General features: G+C 42.8%; 1 protein-coding gene across 4 annotated transcripts in view; it reads left to right on the forward strand.

Moving 5' to 3' along the window:
* The window catches only part of FMN1 (formin 1), a gene marked incomplete at both ends in the record, with an annotated part of 316,637 nt that extends 295,537 nt beyond the window's left edge, over nt 1–21,100 (forward strand). For all 4 annotated transcript variants that reach the window (XM_080931171.1, XM_080931172.1, XM_080931173.1 and 1 more), the window contains 4 exons: nt 1,420–1,471; nt 6,445–6,594; nt 19,724–19,808; nt 21,056–21,100. In XM_080931171.1, coding sequence (XP_080787297.1) covers nt 1,420–1,471; nt 6,445–6,594; nt 19,724–19,808; nt 21,056–21,100 — 332 coding nt within the window. The remainder of the gene's footprint in view (nt 1–1,419; nt 1,472–6,444; nt 6,595–19,723; nt 19,809–21,055) is intronic.
* Nucleotides 21,101–21,982: the final 882 nt, after the last annotated feature.

Genomic DNA, 21,982 nt, shown 5'->3' on the forward strand with positions numbered 1-21,982 from the left:
AATTTACACTTTGAAACAAGCGATGAAGACGATGAGGATAAGGTGGTGATAGTGGCCGTCAGATCGTGGAGAGCATGTGCACTGTGTGGTAAAGCCTGTGCCTGCATTGGCTCATGGAAGCTTGACAGTAACTACTGTGGCTATTCTTAGAGGACAGATGAGGCAGCTGTTAAGCATTTGATCACAAGTAACTTGTCCATAGCTGAAAACGCAGGTAGTAAGTAACAGGCCCTTTTTTCCATTCAGTTATTTCTTTATTCATTCACTTTACATCCTGAGCACAACCCCATCCTCAAGTCACCTCTCCCTCAGCCCCTCTCCCTCCACCTTCTCCTCTAAGAAGATGGAAGCCCTTCCTGGGTACCAACCCACCCTGTCACACCAAGTCACTGCAAAACTAGGCACATCCTCTTCCACTGAAGCCAGACAAGGTAGCCCAGTTTGGGGAACCAGATTCAAAAGCAGGCAACAGAATCAGGGACAGCCCCCCACTCCAGTTATCAGGGGACCTGCATGAAGACCAAGCTTCACATCTGCCACATGTGTCGGGAGTCAGGGGTCAGGGGTAGGTTCAGCCCATGTATGCTCTTTTGTTGGTGTTTGAGTCTCTGGGAGCCCCCAAGGCTGATCCAGGTTTTATCAATGCCAATATTATATATCCTTTAATACCCTTCGTGGAGCTTCTCAAAAGTGATGGGTAGGATTGACTTTGTTTTCATTCAAAGTGTTGTAGATCTCCCATGGGTAGCCCACTTTTTTTTTTCTGGGTGTTGTTTTTATACATAATGATACCATATTCAAATTGGGAAATGTTGTAAAATACTCAGAACAAAACCTTCTTATTAAATAATCCCAGGGCCCAGGCTCTTCATCTGTAAATCCACAATTGTACCTAGGTGTCATTAATTTCCACAGTGATCTTACGTGATTTCTTTCCCAATGCATTTACAAAATGTTGACCTGAGAAAAACTTCAGTGGGTTTACCCGGCCCTGACACTGGCCTTGTGAATGGGAGGGAGGCTAGGATCCTTGTTCTTGGTCTTGAATCCCAGCAGAGCTGCTGTAGACACTGCTATATTATGTTTGTGGGTAAGAGAGAATACACCGGGCACATGGTAAGATCGTGGGAAGCACATTGATCAGGACTTTCCCGATTTATACATTTTCCCAGGTATAATTGTTCTCATTCCCTTTCCCTCTCAGGAGTGTCCCAGACAAAACAGGATCATTTATTTGGTGACAGCTAGCTATAGCCATATTGTAGAAGGCAGTGACAAGGATGGAGATGGATGTGATATGGAATGAACTATTGAATTCCTGTCTTGAGGAGCGGGTGTGATCGGAGCTATATGATTATGTTATATAAGGGATGTTATGTTTGGAAAAAAAAATGGCTTAAATCAATTTCTCTTTCACAGCCAAAAAAGAGCACAAGATGGAAGAAAGTCACTTGGAGAATGCACAGCAAAGGTAAGCAGCTGTGACTCAGTCTCTGTTCTTCCTCAGACTAGACAGCCTCTCTTTATGATCCTTGGGAGTATTCCATCACTATACAACCATCGATCTCTAGAACTCTTTCTGAAACTGCATAGTCACGCACACAGGAGTAAGTGGCAGACTCAGAGTCCCCCCCCATTTATACATTTATTCACTTTACCTCCCGATCACAGCCCCCCTCCAGCCCCCCACCAGGTCCTCTCCTGTCCCCTTTTCCTTGTCAAGGGATAAGGCCTAGGCAGCCATGCTGCACTTCCTACCTCCTGTGGAGCCTTGTAGCATTTGAACTTTTGTGACTACACTTGCACTGTGTTTGAGCAGCCAGTGCTTTGGTCCTGTAGGCTGAGACCTCTGTGAACAGTGAGCGTGATGAGACCCCCATGCCATCATCCATGCTAGGATCCTGTCTCATCCACTTGCCTCCTCCCAACTCTGCTCCTGAACCAAGTTAGGAAGGAAGCTGCTTACTTTCAGCATTGTGACTAGGTTAGGCCAGTTGCATTAACAGCTAGGATTACTTCAGTTTCCTCACTCAGATCCTAGAGGCTTTTATAGACAAGGGACAGAAGAAGAAAAGTCTACCTTTTGTATACAGGCACTCCAACCAGAAGTCAGAGGAGACCCTAGAGTTCTTCCTTTGAGCCTAGTCCCTCTTCCTGGCCCTGGCTTCTCACAGTAGACACCAGAGTAGACCCATGACCTCACCTGGTAGAACCCAGAATCCCATCTGTTTGAATCCCTGGAGTGTGGGGAGGTTCTCTTAGTTCACTGTGCTAGTCCCTTGGGTGTCTAGAAGAGAGTGTAAGGGGCCATTGTTCTTCAGAAGAGAAGATTTAGATATATGTGATGGTAATGTAGTTCCAGGTAATTAAATAAGGGCATTGGGCTAGGAAATAGCATCCACAGGGAAAACTAGGCTTTACAGAATAGATAAGAATTTTGACATGATGAATGTAAGTAAGATGGCCCCGAATGAGGAATGCACCATTTTCCTTCACTTTAGCAAGGGTTCTGAAGAGTTCTAACAGCCCAGAGACAGGTGTCAACGCTTAGTCCTGCTTCCTGCCCTAATCTGCCAACAAAATTAAGATGCCGATGAAAGCAAGATGAAGGGCCAGTCCCGTAGTTTCCTAAGTGCAGACATGTTCCCCAATCGTGAGCATCATCCTAGCATGATAACAGTCGAAAACTCAGACAGGTACACGGCTGTGCTTTCAGATTTTGGCTCCCCTCAGTTGGACTTATCCCTACATTATGCTTTCTTTCCTTGGTGTGTAAAGTTAGTGTCAGAGACACTCAGCACCCGGAGCAGAGCCCATCAACAAGGGCAGGCTGGTATCCCGCCAAGCGGCAGTTAGGCTTCCGGGATGCACGTCAAGCTTCTAATCCCTTTTCAAGACTTTTGCTGAAGGGCAAGGGGCTCACTTTGGCCAGGCCCAGGCTGCTGCTGCGCATTAGACATGCTAAGGGAGTCATAACTTTGGGTTGTCAGCATTTTCCGTGGTCTGTGGTGAAGGTAGTCTAGCTTTCAGGTCATACTTGAAATATGTCAGATCTCATCTTTAATGTAGAAACCACGGTTGTTTGCTTGCAGTCTTTAAGGAGGTTGTGGTCAGTGTTGCAATATTTGTGTGAGACTTAGTAAATTCCTATGTTTGATTCTCAAGACAAACAATTTACTCTGAGGCTAAGGGCTATTTGCTTTCCCTAAGCAGTTTCTGAAGGCACACATGAGAAAACAGTAAGGGGAAGTGTTCCGCTCTGGCATCTCCACACCAAGTGTAGAACACTTTGCTTTTTGGCTCTGTCTTAGTAGTCTGTCTTAAAAAACAAAAAAAAAAAAACAAAAAAAGTTTGGCCAAGTTAAAAAGATACAGATCAGATGAGGAAATGTAATGGAGTAGGGGTGAAAGAGATCTTTAAAGTGAGATTATATAAGTTGCTATAAATCGAAACATGTGATTAGAAATTAATTTTTTTTAATTGAATGCTATTTGGGAGCCATGTTCTAAAAGTTGGCCATTTCAAGAAGCAGACAGCATCCTTTGTCTGCTGTCTGCTGGAGAAGATTCCCCTTGGCAATTAAATATTAGTGATTCTTCTCGTCCAAATTTCAAGTTTTCAGTGCACTGTTCTGTGAACCAAAACTGAGTTTTTGTGAAGAACACTTTGGCTGGAGAGAGCAGTAATCTGGACATTATCAGACAGTGGTGGGTTCACAGTATAGCACTAAGCTTTCTCTTCAGTAGAAAGGGTTCTAATGAGGCAGGTGCCTCCTCAGAGTGGCTGTGTCTGTCAGCGTCGCTGTGGAGTTCCTGGACTCTACTTGCTTCTTCTGAACAGAGTCACTTGCTGTCCGGGTTCCCAAAACACTTAGGGGAAACATGCTAAAATCCAGTGTGTCTTTGATTTTCTACCCCTCCAACAGAGGTGAGCAAGGCCTCCCAGATCCACCCCATCGAACACACACACACACACACACACACACACACACTCACACACACATTCACACACACTCACACACACCCTCACATACACTCACTCACAGACACACACACACACACTCTCACACACATACATTCACACACATACACTAACACACACACACTCATACACTCACTTTCACACACACACACACTCACACACTCACTTTCACACACACACACTCTCTCTCTCTCTTCTCTCTCTCACACACACAGACACAGAGCAAGAGGCTGGGGGGACAGTTTTGGAAAGAGAAACTCCCAGGCTACTGACATACTTCTGATAAATGTCAGCAGCACTGTAGCTTCTGGCTCAGCACCAGTTTGTCTAGTGTGTCCAAATGTGGGTTCCAGGTAGTGGTGCAGAGATGCTTCCATGCAGAAGTGTCAGGGTGTTGAGTAAACCCTGGCAACTAGTTGTATGTGCTCAACACTACACCCTGCTATAGATAGGAAGGCAGTGAGTCCTCTGGATACAAAGTGAAATATTTTCTCTCCTGTGTCGGTGTGCACACAAGCACCATGTCTCTGTGGAAAGTGTACAGAAGGAAAGAAGAGGAGAAATGGTGGTGTGCCCTCCTCAGGTGACCCATGCTCATGTGTGACACTTGAGTCTGAAGGAGGGTGGGAGGAAGTGAGTGTTCTGTATGGGAGTTGCCTGTGCCAGTGCCCGTAAGCAACCGAGGGGGCAAGCAGGACATTGTATCTCACAGGGAGTTGGAGACCTGGATGGAAACCCAGCTCTGATAGTGGATGAGGTCATTCAGTCTTCCCAGGATTCCATTGTCTCATCTGCTGAAGAGGATGAGAATGCTGGAAACGTTAACCTGCCTGGCCACTCTAGTTCCAAACCCAGTAACCCAGTAAGAAATCCAGAGCCTGCCTCTGTTGGTTGCATAAGTATCTGTATATCCTGGTATTACAGTGAACATAAATCCCATGGTGAATGAAGCAAGGGTATATGATGTGGGAAACTCATTTACTTTTGTCAGTATTTTGACAGCTGTAGCTGTAGGGAGAGACTAGACCACTACTTTCTCTCATTACTGGTTTTGCTTCAAAATATGTGCATTTGGAATTATTAGAAAGTCCTCCAGAGATTACTGCCACCATTGCCTTTCTCCACTTAAACACTTGTAGTCTTTTAATAACTAGGGGCCAAATTCCCTGGCCAGTAGTTTTAATTTGCATTAAAAACAGATTTGTTATTTACAGAAGCACACAGAATTTATGAGACTTGGAGCAGCAGCTCCAGCTTGGATCGCACCTAATCGTAGCCATGGAATCAATTAACAGTTCATCTGTGAAATGTGATAAAACCTTATGAGATACATATTGCCTAATAACTGAGGAGGAGATGAAAGTATGGTCCATAATAGTCACAGGGCTTCGGGGTTTTTACAATCACCACCGAATAGAGTGCCATTAGAAACTCAGTATTCAGGATGGCCACAAAAAAATAAATAAATAAATAAATAAATAAACACCATGCCCGAGCAGATGATAGAGCATTGAGTAATAAACCTGGCTGGCCGTTCCTGCTTTGATTAGTTTCCAACACCCTTGAAAGGGGGCTGTTTAAGAGTTCTTGCTCTTGGCAAATGAGTCTGTGAAGCTTGGGGTGGGTGGGGGGGGGGTGGGGGAGAGACTCCACTTAGAGCTATAAATCGCTGCCAAGCTAGTGCCTCCACGAAGGGCTGCTTGGGAGGCCCAGGCAGGCTAGTGGGCAGTGTGCCTTCACGGGGCAGGTCACGGCACTAAGTAAGAGTCTACCTTAGGAAAACCAGAGCTTCTCTCTAGCCTGATTGGAGATTGCTTTTCAAGCTTTTAGTAGGCTCGAAAGGATGTCTGTTTTTTATTATTTTTTTTACTTGTTTATTTATCTGTTTATTTATTTATTTGTTTATTGTATGTTGGTGGTTTATATTCTCCCATCATGGTCAAGTTAAAGGCCATGTAGTGAAAACTTCTTATTTTGCTCTTGAAACAATGAGAATAAGATGCAAAACGATGGAGCCAACAACTAGAACATGCCAGATGCAGAAAGGACAAAAGCGCCCCAACTTTTTGTGTTCCCAATTGGCCACCTATCTGGCTACTCCTACTGGGACAGTCAATATGTCCCGGAGTCTGACATGTAATCATTGAATACAGAGCAAAAATCAGAAAAATGGACTTGCACTTAATATTGAGAACAAACTTGAGCTTAAGTTACATAACAATCGTGCTGTTCTTCAGTTCACACAGATAAGATGTGCCCAGTAGTTTTCCTAATCCTGATGAATCTATTGGCAGCTGTATTTTGGCTTCCCGAGGTCTTGAGTACTCTCCAGTGACTGTGAGCCCTGACTCCTGTGTTGGCGAATAGACATGTGGGAAGTTGCCCACGGTGTCCCTTCTCAGCACCCTCGTGGCTTTTAGTGTTGACAGTCACTTATTCTCTCTGTGTGCCCCCTTCTGCAGCTTTGAAACAACAGTGGGATATTTTGGAATGAAGCCAAAGGCTGGAGAGAAGGAGGTCACCCCCAGCTATGTGTTTATGGTGTGGTTTGAGTTCTGCAGCGACTTCAAGACCATTTGGAAGCGGGAGAGTAAGAACATATCTAAAGAAAGGTAAGGCCGGATGAGGCATGGATGCCTCCTGAGTAGCTCTGTGAGGCCCACGACATGTGCCTGGCTCACCTCTGTCATTCTTTCTGTTTGCATCAACTCAACATCCAGAAAGGATTCTTGTCTCAAGAGTTCCCAGAGAAATTCAGGGAAAACTCGCTGCCCCCGTGGGCAAGATCCACTCACATGATCCGATAAAGCTCCATTCTCTTAACCCCTTCCAATTACTAGCTAGTAAATGAAAGGCGAGTTGTGCTAATTTGCAACAGATTGCTTGTCTGTGTATTTTCATGCCAGCCCAAGCTAAATGAGGCAGCCTTGCTGTGGCAGACAGTACAGACAAATAAAAGTGAATGCTTTTTCCCATTAATATACTGCATTTGCATCAAAGGGAAATCTCCCCAGCTCAGGCCACACTTCACACGGTGTTGAAGCCCCACGCTGGATTTACAGCGTCACTTCTGACTCCCTGGATCCTGCTGAGGACATCAAACTGTGCCGCTCGGGCCGCCCTGCAGCCTCTTGATTTTATTAGTTGGGGGGTAAAAGAAAAAAGAGTCAGCTATGAACATAGGCACTGTGTGTGTGTGTGTGTGTGTGTGTGTGTGTGTGTGTGTGTGTGTGTGTGTATAAGAGAGAGAGAGAGAGAGAGACTTTAGCCCTGTTTTTCAGAAAGAAAACATTTCTGATTAACTGTGGCATTTAAGGCTGCCATGAATCCATAAAGGGTGTCAAGGACTGAAACTTTAAACAGGTCTTATCTCTAACTCCTGAAGAACAGGTATACGGGTGTTGTTATTCAAGGGGTTAGATAAAGAAACAGAAGGTTCTACAAAGCCAAAGAGACTGTCCACTGCCATGAACACTGAGACACAGAACTCCACAATTAGTATACTTGTTCTCTAATTTGCAAAACCTGCTATATTTGAGGGATTTATATGTGAAGACGGTATACACTAACATATGCTTTACATGGCTCTTATCAAGATGAAAATTTAGAGATTTTTGATTCAGTATTATTAAACTGCTAAATATTTTCTCAAGGATTTTTTTTTTTTAAAGAAAGAACCCCTATTCTTTTTTCCTAAAGTAAGGTAAAACTTCTTTTTCTTCTGGGGCTGGGTGTGAATGACCATATCTACAGTTCTAGTACCTAGGAGTCTAGAGAAGGAAATGGCCGTGAATTCAATGGTAGCCTAGAATACAAAGTGAGTTCCAGGCAAGCCTGGGGTACACCATGAGACCCTGACTTTAAAATGGGGGAGGGGGGCTATTTATCTGTACATCATCACAGCATTACCTCTTCGGGAGCAAGAGAATTAAGACAGTGTATTCAAGCAATGTGTGGAGGTCCATGCCTATAAATCCAGTGGGGGGGGGGGCTGAGGCAAGAGGATGGGTTTTTAGGGCAGCCTGAGTCTGCATTGAGACTCCATCTGATAAGGAAAGAAAATTTAAATGTTTAAAAGTTGAGAACTCATGATGCAGATAAAGTGAAGCAGAGACAGATATTCAACACAGCAAGGTGACCATGGTTGACACGTCAGTGTATGTCGCATTGAGCAGAGAGGACTCTACTGGTTACACAAGGACACACGCCTTTGAAGTGTTGCCCTGGACAGTTAGTCCAACCGGATCATTATGTCACATGTATATAGAGTGCGCAAAGAAGTCTCACAATAAATATAAACTACTAGGTGGTAAGAATTTAAAAGTAACAGACATTGAGAACATACCGTATTGAACATATGGGGAAAAAAAGGTCCTGAAAAATGAACCTAAGTCTGCATTTTCACCCTCCGTGATGTGATCTAAATTAACTTCCATAGAATAAGAGTCTTTATGATGCTAGAAGAGCGAAGCTCCCCTTCTTGATCTAATGGTGATTTCTGGTTCAGTGCCGGGCAGCCCATCTCCATACCCTCACCAGGCTGCTGGGCTGCAGGGCGGCAGGGAGATCTGAACCTACATACACCCTTTGTTTGGGGATTTTCTCCGATTTCGAGGGTAGTTCTTAATGAGTTATCTCTGAAGCCCTAACAATGGTCCAGAAGAAACAAAAGGAGAGAGGATAATTAATTGCTTTTCCTTTCATTTTCGTTTCGTTTTGTTTTAAATCCGTAGAATCATCTCGAACTGCATTCCAAACTGTATGACACCCTGCCCCCACACTCACGGAAGTCAGACCAAACTATCTAAGGGTCTGCAGAGGTGGTGTCCAATCTTCCAAAATGGCCTTTCCCCTGATTCCCAGCGCGTGCATTCCCAGCATCGCTTCCTGGGTCCAGCTGGGGAATTGCTTGCTTCACACTCTGTAAACCGGCACCTCCCCAGGGTCGTGACTTCCCAAAAGTCTTCACTGGTCATTGAGCAGTTTCCGGGGTCTCTTCATTTGCAGCTCCGAGGAGATGGATCACCAGGGAAGTGTCAGCCCAAAACATCTAGGAACTTTCAGTTTGGGAAAGATTTTTGGAAGCAGCGTGCTTAGAAAATCCTACCATTAAAGACATTTTTAGCATGTTCATCCAACCAATTAAATTGATTATCCTAGATCTTCCTATGCAGGTTTTTTTTAAGTTTTCTTTATGATATGGAGTTTTGCTTTTTGGCTCTTAAGTGGCATTATTCATTAGTGTAAAATAAACAAACTAACTTAAGGTGACTTGTTATAATGAAATTATAAATGATATAATTGCTTTGCTTTGACACTTATTTAATGATATTTGATATTTATATTTTTAGTTACAATTTTTCCAGAAACATTAAATCCCTGTAACACTAAATGCTGGGATGCAATATAAAGTCAGCCAGCAGAATTCTTCAAAAGCATTCTAACAAACAAAACCCGTAGCCGAATGAAAAGGTTGATATCATGTAACTGTTGGGGGGGGGGGGATGTGTCTTGATATCTCATCACAAGAAATTAAGACCACATAATTTTTAAATGTGTTTGAAGGCCAATTGAATCCCAAGAAGTTACTAGAAAAAAAAAAAAAGAATCAACAATAGTGTTTTCAAAGAGAAAGACCCACAGTTATTTAAAGCTGTTTATTTAAACCCCACTTTCAAATGAAATGAAAGCATTGGATCACTTTAAGCCACTTGAGGTTACTTTTAGGCAACAGAGAATATTTACTTATCTTTTTTTTTTTTTTTTTTTGCTTAGTGCATGTTTCATGCATATGCATTAGGCTTGTATAACATTTAGACCCATGTTCCTCCATACCACAATAGCAACTCCCCCCATAATGCCAGAGTACTCTCAAAATGTATTAAAATGTTCAATGATGCTGTGCCATTAAATGAGTAAACTAAACCCTGTGGGTAAGAGGAGGGGGAGAATTTCCTGGGGACATGGTTTATCCTCATATTAACTGTGCCATTGGAAAAGCAATTTGCTACATAGTAGTATATTAATGGCTTTATGTTTTCTTCAACATTTAAGCCAGTATTAGGCAAAAGAGCATGTTTCCATGTCTAAGCACAAATCCAGAAGGTTCCTTATCTGTCATTGTGTAGTAACACTGATTCTCCCAGTGAAGCCTTGTGGTTCCTTCTCCTATCCCTTCAGAGTACAACCAGGGCTCAGTAGTATGAAAGGGACCTCCAGAAGGTCAGATCTCAAAATGTCTCCCCATTCACTTTGCCATTAATTTGCTATGGAACTTTAGGCCAGATGCTCACTGCATAGGGAACTAATAAAATGTGAGAATTGGGGAGAAGCAAGAAACTAGGTAGGGGTTAACTCTGATCTCTCGTAGCTTGAACACATTATGATTCTGGAAATGACTTTTCTGGTATTCTAAAACCAGTGCAATTTTAAGAGAACGTCCCCACTTTTGCTTATGAAGGATAACACTGGAAATTGTTTCAAACCAAATATCTGATACATGACTGAACAAGAGTTGGAGCAATCGGAGTTCTCTCCAGGCTGTGACTGACATACACAGTAGAACATAAAACTCCCAGCTTTGTGGTTATTTACAAAATTCTAGTATTCATCCTGAAGGGTGCATTTTTTAAATCAAGGATGCACACCCAAAAGTGTTATCTGTGCTGATGTTTTTACAGCATTAGGTTTAGTGGAATGTTACATTTACACCAAGACCACATTTCACACTCAGTGAGAACTTAGCATTGTTTTTACATCTTCATATACTTATTTGCATCTAAATCTCTTAATGTTCAAACACTTCGTGGATTTTTAGTACATGCTTTTTCCACCTATTAAATCCAAACAGCGTCCAATCACATTCGTAACAACTGCAAGAAGGTATTCTAAATTTTTCTGCCAGTTTTTAATTTTTGTCTCTTCCATGGACCCTTGCTTCTAAAACATTTCACCAGTAAGGACCTCTTCAGACTTCCCCCATATATGCCCACCCATGCACACAAACCACACAGTGAGCGATGAATTAGCAGAAGGTGAATATGACCCAGGGGAGCCAGGACTCCAGGAATAATGTCCCTGCACATGCTTCCCCCCGGAGCCAAGGCAAACTTGAAAAGTACCACTTAAAAAGCCCATAATGGGCCAGTGAGGAGCGAACAAGAAGTTTCATAAATGTTATGGGCAAATGCAAATAAGATATTTCATTCTATGCACGGCGAGAGTTCACACCATGGGAGAAGGAAAAGCTACTTACCCTGTTTTCTTAGCTCCAGCTGAAGACCAACAGCGTTTTGTTTTGAGTGTATCCCTTGAAGCTATTATGGTTAGTTATGCAACTGCCACAGCCTTGACAACAGATAGATCCAGGCTGGGTTCCGTGATCCCAAAGGCTGTTGTTCCCAGAGATCCCTACTGGTCATGTTGCTGTAGCACAAAGGACCGAACAAGGTCACCCCTCCACCCACTTCCCACTGGCTGTTGCATAGTACCGCAAAAATCCATATTTTTACATGGTAACATTTTTCCTGGAAGAAGTTGAGCTAACCAGAATTTCTGTTTAATTTTTTGCTCTCTTACTGACATATGTACGTAATCATTCCAGTTACTTGTAAGAAGTCAGCTTCCTTCCCCCTAGCCTTCCGTTATGCAGGGTTGTTTACACCTGGCCAGGAAAATGCTTTAGCATTTGAAGAAAAAAACGTTTGTAAATACAAATAATCAAACCTCTACTTTGAATTTCCCGGTCATAGTTGAAAACGGTTCTGTGAAAGTACACACACAGTAATTGTTCTCCTGAACCTAATTGAAACACAGGATTCTCATAAGCCAGAAAAGAAAAGAAAATCATTGCAATAAATGTAATCCTTTAAATTAAATTAAAATTTTATTTTAAGTATATCCCATGGGTTAGATAGATGGCTCCATGCAAGGATGAGGCTCACATCTAAACAGATGAGTTTGCCATGCATACAGGAAACACTGAAACACAGTGAGAATTGTAAAATATAAGAGTCTTTAAGCATGTGTGCATGTGTGCAAATGCACATATGTATCCGCATGCAGTATCCATGGAGCCAGAAGACAGCACTGAATCTCTAGGAGCTGCTGTTACAGGGGATCCGAGCATCCCCTGTGGCAAGTTTGAACTAAGCCTCTGACCTCAGGAAGAGAGGCAAGTACTCCTAACTGCCAAGTCATCTCTCCAGTCCCTATCACTGATTTTTTCTTTCCAGTGAGATCTTCTGGCTCTCTTTCTCCTGGATACTGTGTTCATTTCTTCCCCTTTCCTTTCTAATTTTGAGAGTTCACTATTCATTTCTTTACCAGTATTACTTTTTATGTTTTACAAATAAAGTCTCATCCCCATCGAAACCTAGATCGTACTCTATACTCACTTTTCAGTCTCTTCTCTGTACACCTTTCTCCGCACTTACCGTGGTGATCCCTGCGTTTCTCACACTTGGACTTTCTTGCCTTACTCTTCATGGTTTTCAGCTACTTCCTGCTGACCAAAACATAGTTATCCTTCAAAACCAGCTTTTTAAAAAACTCTTTGGTAACTTTCCTAAGTAGAATTGCTTTGTCCCCTCTGGTCTGTAACCTCATGTTTTGTTGTTGTTGCTGTTGCTGTTATTGTTGTAGTGAACATCTGTATTAGGGTTCTTTAGAGAAACAGAACTGATAGAATACATGCATACATACATACATACATACATACATACATACATACATACATACATACAAGTGGAATTTTCTAAAGTGGCTTTCAGGTTATGGCCCTACTATTTCAACGGTGGCTGTCTCTAGATGGAAAATCCCAAAGTCTGATATTGTTTAGCCCATGAGTCTGCTTGCTTCAGAGGACCTTTAATATAAGATGGGATTCCGAAGAGGTGGGCTCTAATGCTGGCGAATGAGGATAAGCAGGCAGAACAAGAGCTTCCTCTTCCATGTATGTTATATAGGCTGCCACCAGGAGGTGTGGCCCAGAGCTACGGTGGATCTTCCTGCTACAAAAGATCCATATTTAGGGTGGTCTCCCCACCTCTTATGATTCGGGTGTACACCTGGGTTTTAGTTAATCCCGGTCAAGTGGACAACCAAAATTATTCATCACACCTTCTTTTAGTATTTAATTCGTATTACCTTAATAGTTTAGTTGATTAACCCCACCCCACCCCCGTTCTCTATTGTGCCTGTGGTGGCAAATTACCTGGCATAGAGCCCAATATATATTTATCTGCGTGGAAAGGGCCTCGTAGTACAGTCAAATGTTATTAAATGGGCATTAAAGATTCCTTGTGATTACAGAGAAGAAAATGATCTCAGGAAAATGTGAAAATAGAGAAGACTTTCGCTTTGGGGGTGTCATTAATCTATCAGAAGCACCATTTGAAGGGGGCACAGAAGCCAGTGGGGGATATTTGAGATCAGTGGCTCCCAATTACGGAGACCCTTGGGATCACAAAAAGCATTGTAGAAATGAGAGCCCATTTACTGAATCCGGATCCAATGGGATAGGTGCCTGAAGCCTGTGGTCTTAGGAACAGAGCCAGATAATGCTCTGTGCTTGAGTAAGCCTTAGTAAATGCCTTGACTCTTCTTACCTTAAATATGAAATGTGAACCTTTGGGAACACCTCCCCAGAAGTTGTTTAACTAAGTTTGGAAATGACAAGTCTTGGGTTATCTTGAAGCTCTCCTCAAACCCCGACTTCCTGAAATGTGTGGTAAAGAACTACACGTTGACAGGTGAATTCTGTTCCTTAACAAGGAGGAAGTGAGAACATGTGAAGGGGTCACACTGCAAAGGTGTGTGGTCAGCACACAGTTTAGAAGAATTATGTAGTCTGGCCCTGGGATCAGGCCGATTACTGCCTTCTTCATTTGCTCAGCCACACCCCATCTTCATGTGCACTTTCATATTCTCCTTTAAGTTTGAGTACATAAACAAATAGTTTCTAAACACATGCTCAAATAACCATTATGTCTCAGGTGATAAACAGGAAAGAAACTGTGCTAAAAAAATGTCCTGTAGTGACCTAAGACCGCTCTCTTCATGAAGTTCTCCCCAGCCTCTGTTGAGCTGTTTTTCCTGCAAAATTCTGCAGGTTTCACTATTGCCGTCAGTGTGAGCGCTTAGTGATCCATTTTTCATTCACTTTGGAACTAATGGTTCTATTTCTTAAATCAATTCTGTGCCCACTAATTTAAATGCAGAGCCGATATGATTTTTATTTTCTCTGTAGCATGTTTTACTTTCTTACATACAGCAGATGCTCAATTAATGCCAAACACACACACACACACACACACACACACACACACACACACGGTTGCTCTGTTTATTTGGCCATGCCAAAACTGATTACAAGATTTTCCATCTATGGCTGATAAGTGAGACATATTAGTTATTTTCTTGGTAGAATATTTCAAATGAGTCCCATGTACATTATTTTTGTCCAAAGATATACAATCTTACTAAATGTGTCGAAGGGAACAGACATGACCAGGACAAGAAAGACCAACTGCTGGGGTCAAGTCATCCCCAATTCTATCCTTTAAGTGTATCACTTTTATTTTTTTTTCCTACTTAAAAAAATAATAAAAGAAGGCAGTGAAAACCCTTGGGATCCACTGCTGTTCCAAATCTCAAACTCCTTTGTTGCTCAAAACAAGTCTGTCTACACTCTGTCTCTCTAGCTTGGCAGAGACTGATGGAAACCCAAAGTAAGTCTTCATTTAGCCAGAATGTTTCTAAAGTACTGATGTATGGGCCTCTGACAACTCCAGGTATTCAATAGTGTGCTCCCCAGGTAGTATGATTTGAGGGGCGCCAGGGAGGCTCTCGGCTCTAAAAAAAATCTCATCACCTTTTTAAAATTATAATTGTTTCAGCCAGTGCACAGACAGTCTGTGTCAACTCTAGTCCTTGGTGAGACTCAGTAGGTGGTAGACGTTTCAAAACCGAAAGGTGGGGTCGTCAGTATCTGCAAACACATGCCTGTGTTGAGTATCAGAATCGGGATTGTCTTCCAGAGGCTGCCTGCCCCTTTTCCATGTGATCTGTAGACTTGACACAGCCTCCCTCTTTTCCAAGCCACCTCCCTGTGCCTCTCCCAGGAGAGGAAATACGGTGCTGGTGCCTTTCACTCCGCACCTACATCTCTGGGTCGACCAGGGTGTTATGTCTACCAAGTGCAGAGTGATGAGCTTTAACTGATGGTGCATTCCAAGGCACGTCTAGCCCCATGCCACTTCCACTCCCCTGTGGCCTGGACAAGAAGCTCTGCCAACGGAAGCGGCCTTTGTTCTGCAATTAATCACTCCAAGTCAAAGTGTGTTTGAGTACTATAAGCGATAACCCTCGAGAGCTACGAAGTGGCTGATTTGTGTAGCTGTTGAAATCCAGGACGTGTGACGACATCTTGGGTTGTAAGCAGATCTCTTACTTAGGCACAGAATAGGGGAAATGTCACACTTCAGGAAGTAGAAATCAGAGGTTAATTCATCATGGAATAACCTTTAAGGGAGAAATCCTGATATGTAAGTAGTCAGGACACCGAAGCCGGGAGTCCATGTTTTGTTCCTGCTACTCTGTCTTGTGAAGGGTACTGAGAAGGGCCATGAGAGTAGAGGGAGGAAGGAAGTGGTCAGGGACGAGGCTCAGACTGCAAGAAAAAAATGGAGCTAAAAGAGTATGTGTGTGTCTTAGTGTGGCTCCACTGACCCGCCAGCGACAAATGGGTTGAGATCATACATTGTTTCATATTCTCCTCCGTGACTTCTGTAAGTAACACAGAGACTAATCAGACATGTCCTCATCAGCTGCTGCAAGGAAGAAGTTTCCTTTCCCACTGAGGATGCATCGAGTCTTTCTTCTCCTTTATGTGCAGAGTGACTTTAGTTATTTCCTTGACTCTCCTAACGATTAATCACGGGCTCTGTGTGGTTCTACCATTCAGAATTCAGAAATGCCGAGTGAGTGAATTCTGTCAAGAAAGGTAAAATGGTGGCTGTTCCTGCAGCCCTCGAAGGTCACTCATTGAGAACTGCTCCTAGACACTACCTCAGTTTCCTCCAACCATGAAGAAACAACTTGATTCAGCAAACTGGGGAGAGTACTTTGTGGATACCTGAGAGATGTCTTAAGACTTGAACCAGTGCCATGGGGCTGAGCGAACAGAGAACTGTCTAAATCTAGCCTAGTGGAAGATGGATGCAGGACCAAGAGGGACAACTGTAACATCCTCAAAGCCCACTGAAACATTTCATCTTTCTTGACATAATGGCAATTCCATCTTTGCTTCAGAGACTCCTAAAGATAAATATCAAAGATGCCATCAGAATGCTGTCTCTGGTCTTCTTCGTCTAACGTGTCACCATAGCGATCACGGACAGTGCCTCCATTCTCGCTCGTCACCCGGGTGGCTCCAGTGTGAAAACAAGGTTGTGGACGTTTCCCTGGGCAGGAGCATCAGACACACATCCTTTCGTGTGTGCATGCTTTTCCTCAGCACACACTGGCAGCTATTTCGGTTTGTCGGAGCCTGCAGCGACTCCTGAGGGAGCATGTGAATTACAGAGAGGAAGAAGAAAGGATAGGAGGGTTTCCAGACGTTTTGCTAAAGCATTTATGTGCTGAAGTTACAGCTTTTTCTTGCTCAAACATACTCACATTAGAATGCTTTCCCCTGTATCTAAAATTACATTTGGAGGGCTCGGCATAGAACCCTTAATGTGAAATCTAGGTTCTTTCAATTACCAGCAATCATGAGCAACTATGTGTGATATTCTAAAGTAAATGTTTAGACCAGAAACAAAAACAGAACCCACATCTCAGCCAGAAACAAAAACAAGTTCCTACACAGTTGAATCAAGGAGATGGAACATCTGTATACCTAGGAATTGTCTGGCCAGCCTATTTCTAGTTAAATGTAAAAAAAAAAAAAAAAATTCCTGACCTGAAACAAAGTTATCTATCTAACTCCTCCAACATTGATCCTTGTGGCTAAATACTATGTATACCTTCAGGGATCCTGGCATGCATATGTAAGTTGGCATGTATACATACTTACCACGTGTTAGGCACCCTGCAGTAACTTTTCTATTGTATATTTAGAACTCATAGGGCTAATCAGTAGCTAATACTGGACTTCTAAATGTTTGGATTCCCGCCCCCAAGTCAATGTAGAAAGTAAATCTATTAATAAGTCTTTACTAAACTTTTAAACCAATTAAAATAGACATCTGTTCAAGCACTCCGGCATGTGCTAAGAACCGGCTTGTGCAGATAGCGGGTAGGTATTGAAATACAGAGCTTCCCAGCTACACAGGAGGCCTGCTGATTTCCTCACATGGGTCTAGTGGCTGGGGAGAAATGAAGCACCAGACGCTGAGATGAAAAAGCCTTAAGTACCTCGAGAGAGGCACAAAGTACCTTTTCCATTGAGAAAAGAGAAATGATTCCCAGCCACGAGAGATGAAGGAGGCGTTCATAACTTTTGCACTTAAGCAAGTAAGTTGTACGAGAATGGAAGGCATTTGAACGGATGGGAATGAGCCAGACAAGCATGGTGCTTGAACTGGCTGGCACAAGGAGCCACCTGATGGAGGACACCGTGTGTCAACCTTTCTTTAGTTTTCCCATCCACAATGTTATTTGGTTGTACTGTCATACCCACTTTTTGACAGATGAGCCAACGGTGGCCAGAGGAGTTTAGTGACTTATCCAAGGACATTGATCTAAACCGAACTAGCGTAATGTTCTTACAGAAAGCCGCCTAGATCTGAAACAGTCACTGCACATTAAATTTAGAATGGAGGGAAGCAATTAGACTGCTAAGAAAAGACTTTGTATCATATACTATAGTTCAAAGTTTAGTAAATTGTAGCCTATGAGCCAAATCTGATTCACTCCCAACATTTTTGAAGAAAGAGGATTATTAGAGGATTATTAGAACATAGCACTGCCTGACCCCCTACTTCCCTGTGTGTCATTATGCTACAGTAACAGAGTTGAGCATCTGCAGCACAGCCTACATGCCCAAAGAAATATTTTCTGACCACCGCTCTGGCTGACTGGGAATCATTTAAAAGTGTTAGAGGAAGGAACCCATATTCTTAGAGTCATGCGTTACAAACTGGGGCCATCTTAATCTGTAGGAGGGCTTGAAAGGAGCTGCTTCCGTGGTCTGGGCTATTATCCCTTCTTTTTCCTGTCTTCCACAGTCTTTCTTTAAGTCTCCTTGCCAAAACTTAAGTACTAGGAAGCCAGAGAGTGCAAGGACGCTGGTGGAGAACACTGGTCTGTTGCTGGCCTCCTGAGGAAGATGCGATGGAAATGCTGGGGCATGCCACAACCGGAGTTGGTCCTAGTGTACCTGATGTGGCCCCCCCACTTTGGAAAAGCTCTACGGTGGTGTGATGGGGAAGTAGTTAAAAATGATCACAGCACAGTAATATACACGGCCGTTAAAAGCGGTTGCCATAAGAGAAAACAGAATATACTCTATTCTTCTAAGTGTTTGCTTATATAACTGCCCCCTAGTTGCAGTGGGGACAGGACTGTGGGTTAGTTCCCAGTCTCGTGATTTATTAACCTACATAACAACTTCCCTGGCTCCAATTATGAGATGTCCCAATGACCCAAAGATTGGTAAAGGACCACCGAGAGACTCGGGAAGTGGGAGGGTGATGCTAAGCTGAAGCCAGGTGGAAAGCCAACTCTGAAAGCAGGGACCAGACCTGACGGGTAGAAAGGAGCAATTAAAGCAAAAGATTAGCCTAAAATGTTCCCTTCAAGTTAAGGACCCTGGGATAGATGATACTTGATCTTTGAATAGAATCCTAGCTGAAAAGCAAACAAGCAACAAGAGGGTTTATTTTCATCTCTTCATCTAAGTTGGAAAACGCCTGATGGTTATTCTCCATTAAACACTCCGTTCATTAGTTGTGGCAAGCATCGTAATTGATCTTTTTTGAGGTATGAATATTCATGTATGTATGTGTATGTGTGTATGAATATATTCTGGACAGAAGCCCCACATCAGATATATTGATTCACAACTTTTCTTTCCATTTTTATGTTGACTTTTCACTTCAGTGCAGTGAATTTATGAAGTTGCTTCTTAGAGTGTTCATATGCTTTCTTAAAGTTTTAATTCTCTGAAACTGTCTCAGCATTCTCTCGTGTGTAGATAATAGGCCCAAGCACACTGAATAGTGCCCCATGCACATAGAATTCTCTTCATCCCAAACCTCTGTGTTCTTCACAAAAGCCTCCCTTAGTTATCTCAGTGGACTCGCCGGTGAAAACTGGGCCGTGGTATAAACTAGAGTCTGAGTGTTGTAGCAGAAAGCCAGAAAAAAATCTCTGGCTACTGTTACAATTCAGGCCACATAAAAAGGATAGAGAGGACGCAACCGTATGTTAACGCTTACAATGTGCCATTTCTTTGTTTTGCTATGTTCAGATATTCAAATCTTTACCTGTCGCATGCAGGATTTGGCATGATACCATGCCCTACAGGTTTATATTTTAGCTGTTGCCATGGGCTTTCCCATTGGGGTTTACAGCTGTAACAAGATTACCTAACAGCACACTTCTTCGTGGCTGTGTATTCAGAATACTGGCCACGGAGCCTTGCGTTAGGATTTCTAACTCAGACCCCTTCCTTTCCTTCTTCTCCTCTTCCTGTTCTCTCGTCCTCCCCCCACCCCATCCCCATTTCTGTTTCAGATTGAAAATGGCTCAGGCATCCGTCAGCAAACTGACATCAGAGAAGAAAGTGGAGACGAAGAAAATCAATCCCACTGCTAGTCTGGTAAGCCACATTTTTCACCATAGCCTCTAGATTTTTCATTATAGCTGGGATGCATTCCCAAGAGTCTCTGAACTTAAAGGATACAGGAGGAAGTGGGGTATTGGTGTCCTTCCTCCAATCTAACACCATGTGGTTTATAAGTAAACTAGGCATGAAGGAGCAAAGTATGGTCCCCATGGAGTTGTTAAGAGAGAAGAGGTGCAAAGAGTCTGCCTAATGTCACCTGGCAAACAGATGACAAAAATCCTGATCCAGTGGGTGTGGGGATCTCCTCACCTTTCCTCCCTGCACTGAAAGCCAGCCAGCCTCCTTATGTCTTCTTAAGTTTGAGAACGTTGTCATCCAGGGTCCAGTGTTAAAATAGAGGTCACAATGATTCTCCACATACTGTCTTAGTTACCTTTCCTATTGTTGTGATAAAAAATACCCTGGCAAAAGCAACTTATAGAAAAAGAGGATTTATTTTGGCTCACAGTTCAAAGTTGCATTCTGTCATGGTGGTGAAGTCACAGAAGCAGGATCATGGGGGCATCTGATCATGTTCCACCTACAGTTAAGGAGCAGAGAGCAGTCTCCCTCTTACACAGTCCAGGAGCCCACCCTAGGGAATGGTGACACCCATGGTGGGCAGGTCTTCCTTCCGTAGTTATCCTAACAAGATGTGTGTGAGACCAGAGGTTAAGTAACCCCTCACAGAAGTTTAAGTAGGCTTATCTCCCATGAGATTTCAGATTTGTCCAGTTGAAAATCAACATTAGCCAGAATTGATACATGATTAGGAACCCAGTATTATTAGGAAGGAGACAACCTAGGTTTAAATCTCAGCTTTGTTCTAGGACCTTAGTAAAGCTACTTTGCTTTATTCTCTTCAAGGAAAAGAGGGCAATTATGCGACCACCCCAAATTTAAGTTTATTTTGAAGAAACTTAAAAAAAGGCAGGTAAAGTACCAATTACATAAAAGAAGTTCAGTAGATGTCAGCTCCTGTCCTTGCTTTCATGATTAAATTTCAGCAAGTCTGGGCTCTATACTGAGGAACTGCAGCAGGGAGACAGTGGGGATATCTTTCTCTACACCGTGTGGTAGGTTGATAGAATCAGGCAAGTGGGGAGTCCACAAGAAAGTGCAGTAGGAATACTTTAATTTCTAGGTTTTTTTTTTTTTAGTACAGTTATCCTTGGCATTTCAGATGAGAATTTAAGAAAGTCATCAAAGATAATGGATCTGCTTTTTCCCCTAAACAACAGAAAGAAAGACTTCGTCAGAAAGAAGCCAGCGTTGCCACCAACTAAGACGAAGATGGAAGGAGTTACAGCATGGGAGGCACCTCAATGCTCCTGCAGACACAAGTGCTACAGGGAGTTCCTGAAAGATCAGTTAGGAACGTTTGCTCATCTTCTGAGGTCCTGTGCAAAAAGTGCCCTATGCCTTCTTCTCTTCTCAACCCATAGGAACAATGCAAAGCTATGCATGAGAATACTACAGGAATATTTAATAATTGTTTCTTACAGAAGTCCAAAGCCCACCCTATAATAAGATCAGAAGATATACTTTTTAAAACATTTAAAGTGGAAATTTAAGCTTTCTAGTGTATAATCTTCCTAGATTATACACTAGAAAGGAGGTGCATGGGAAAAGAGGTGCATCTTTTATGATAATGCTCCTGAGAGAACTCAGGCCTTGTTCCTCACATACTACAGTTTTTTTGTTGTTTTGTTTTGTTTGTATTGATCTTAATTTTTATCCTGCTGTACCGAGATCCTATGGAATTTTCACCAAATATTGAAACTCACCAGAACTGTTTTGGAAGAGGTTTAATGCTGTGTATCTCCCAGACTAGAGAAATGAGTTTTGAGAAGGATGATGGTGATGGTGGTGGTGATGATGGTGGTGGTGACAATGACATAATGAAAGGCAAGGATTAAAGTTCCACATGGGTGGAGAGAGAATAATAACCTTACTCTGGAGACGAAGTTATGATGCAGAAAGTGAACATCAGCTATCTCCATAGGCACACTCAGTTAATATGGCCTCCTGACCAGCAGGAATTCTGTACCAGCTTCTAATAGAAACAAGGTGAGGACAGACTTGGATCAAGAGGACCCTCTAGGGTAAGGAACCACAGTGGTTCAAATCCATTGTGGACAGCAAATGGGTAGTATGCAGATATGCAG

Source organism: Micromys minutus (genome assembly GCF_963924665.1).
Source record: "Micromys minutus genome assembly, chromosome: 17".
NCBI classification, from domain to species: domain Eukaryota; kingdom Metazoa; phylum Chordata; class Mammalia; order Rodentia; family Muridae; genus Micromys; species Micromys minutus.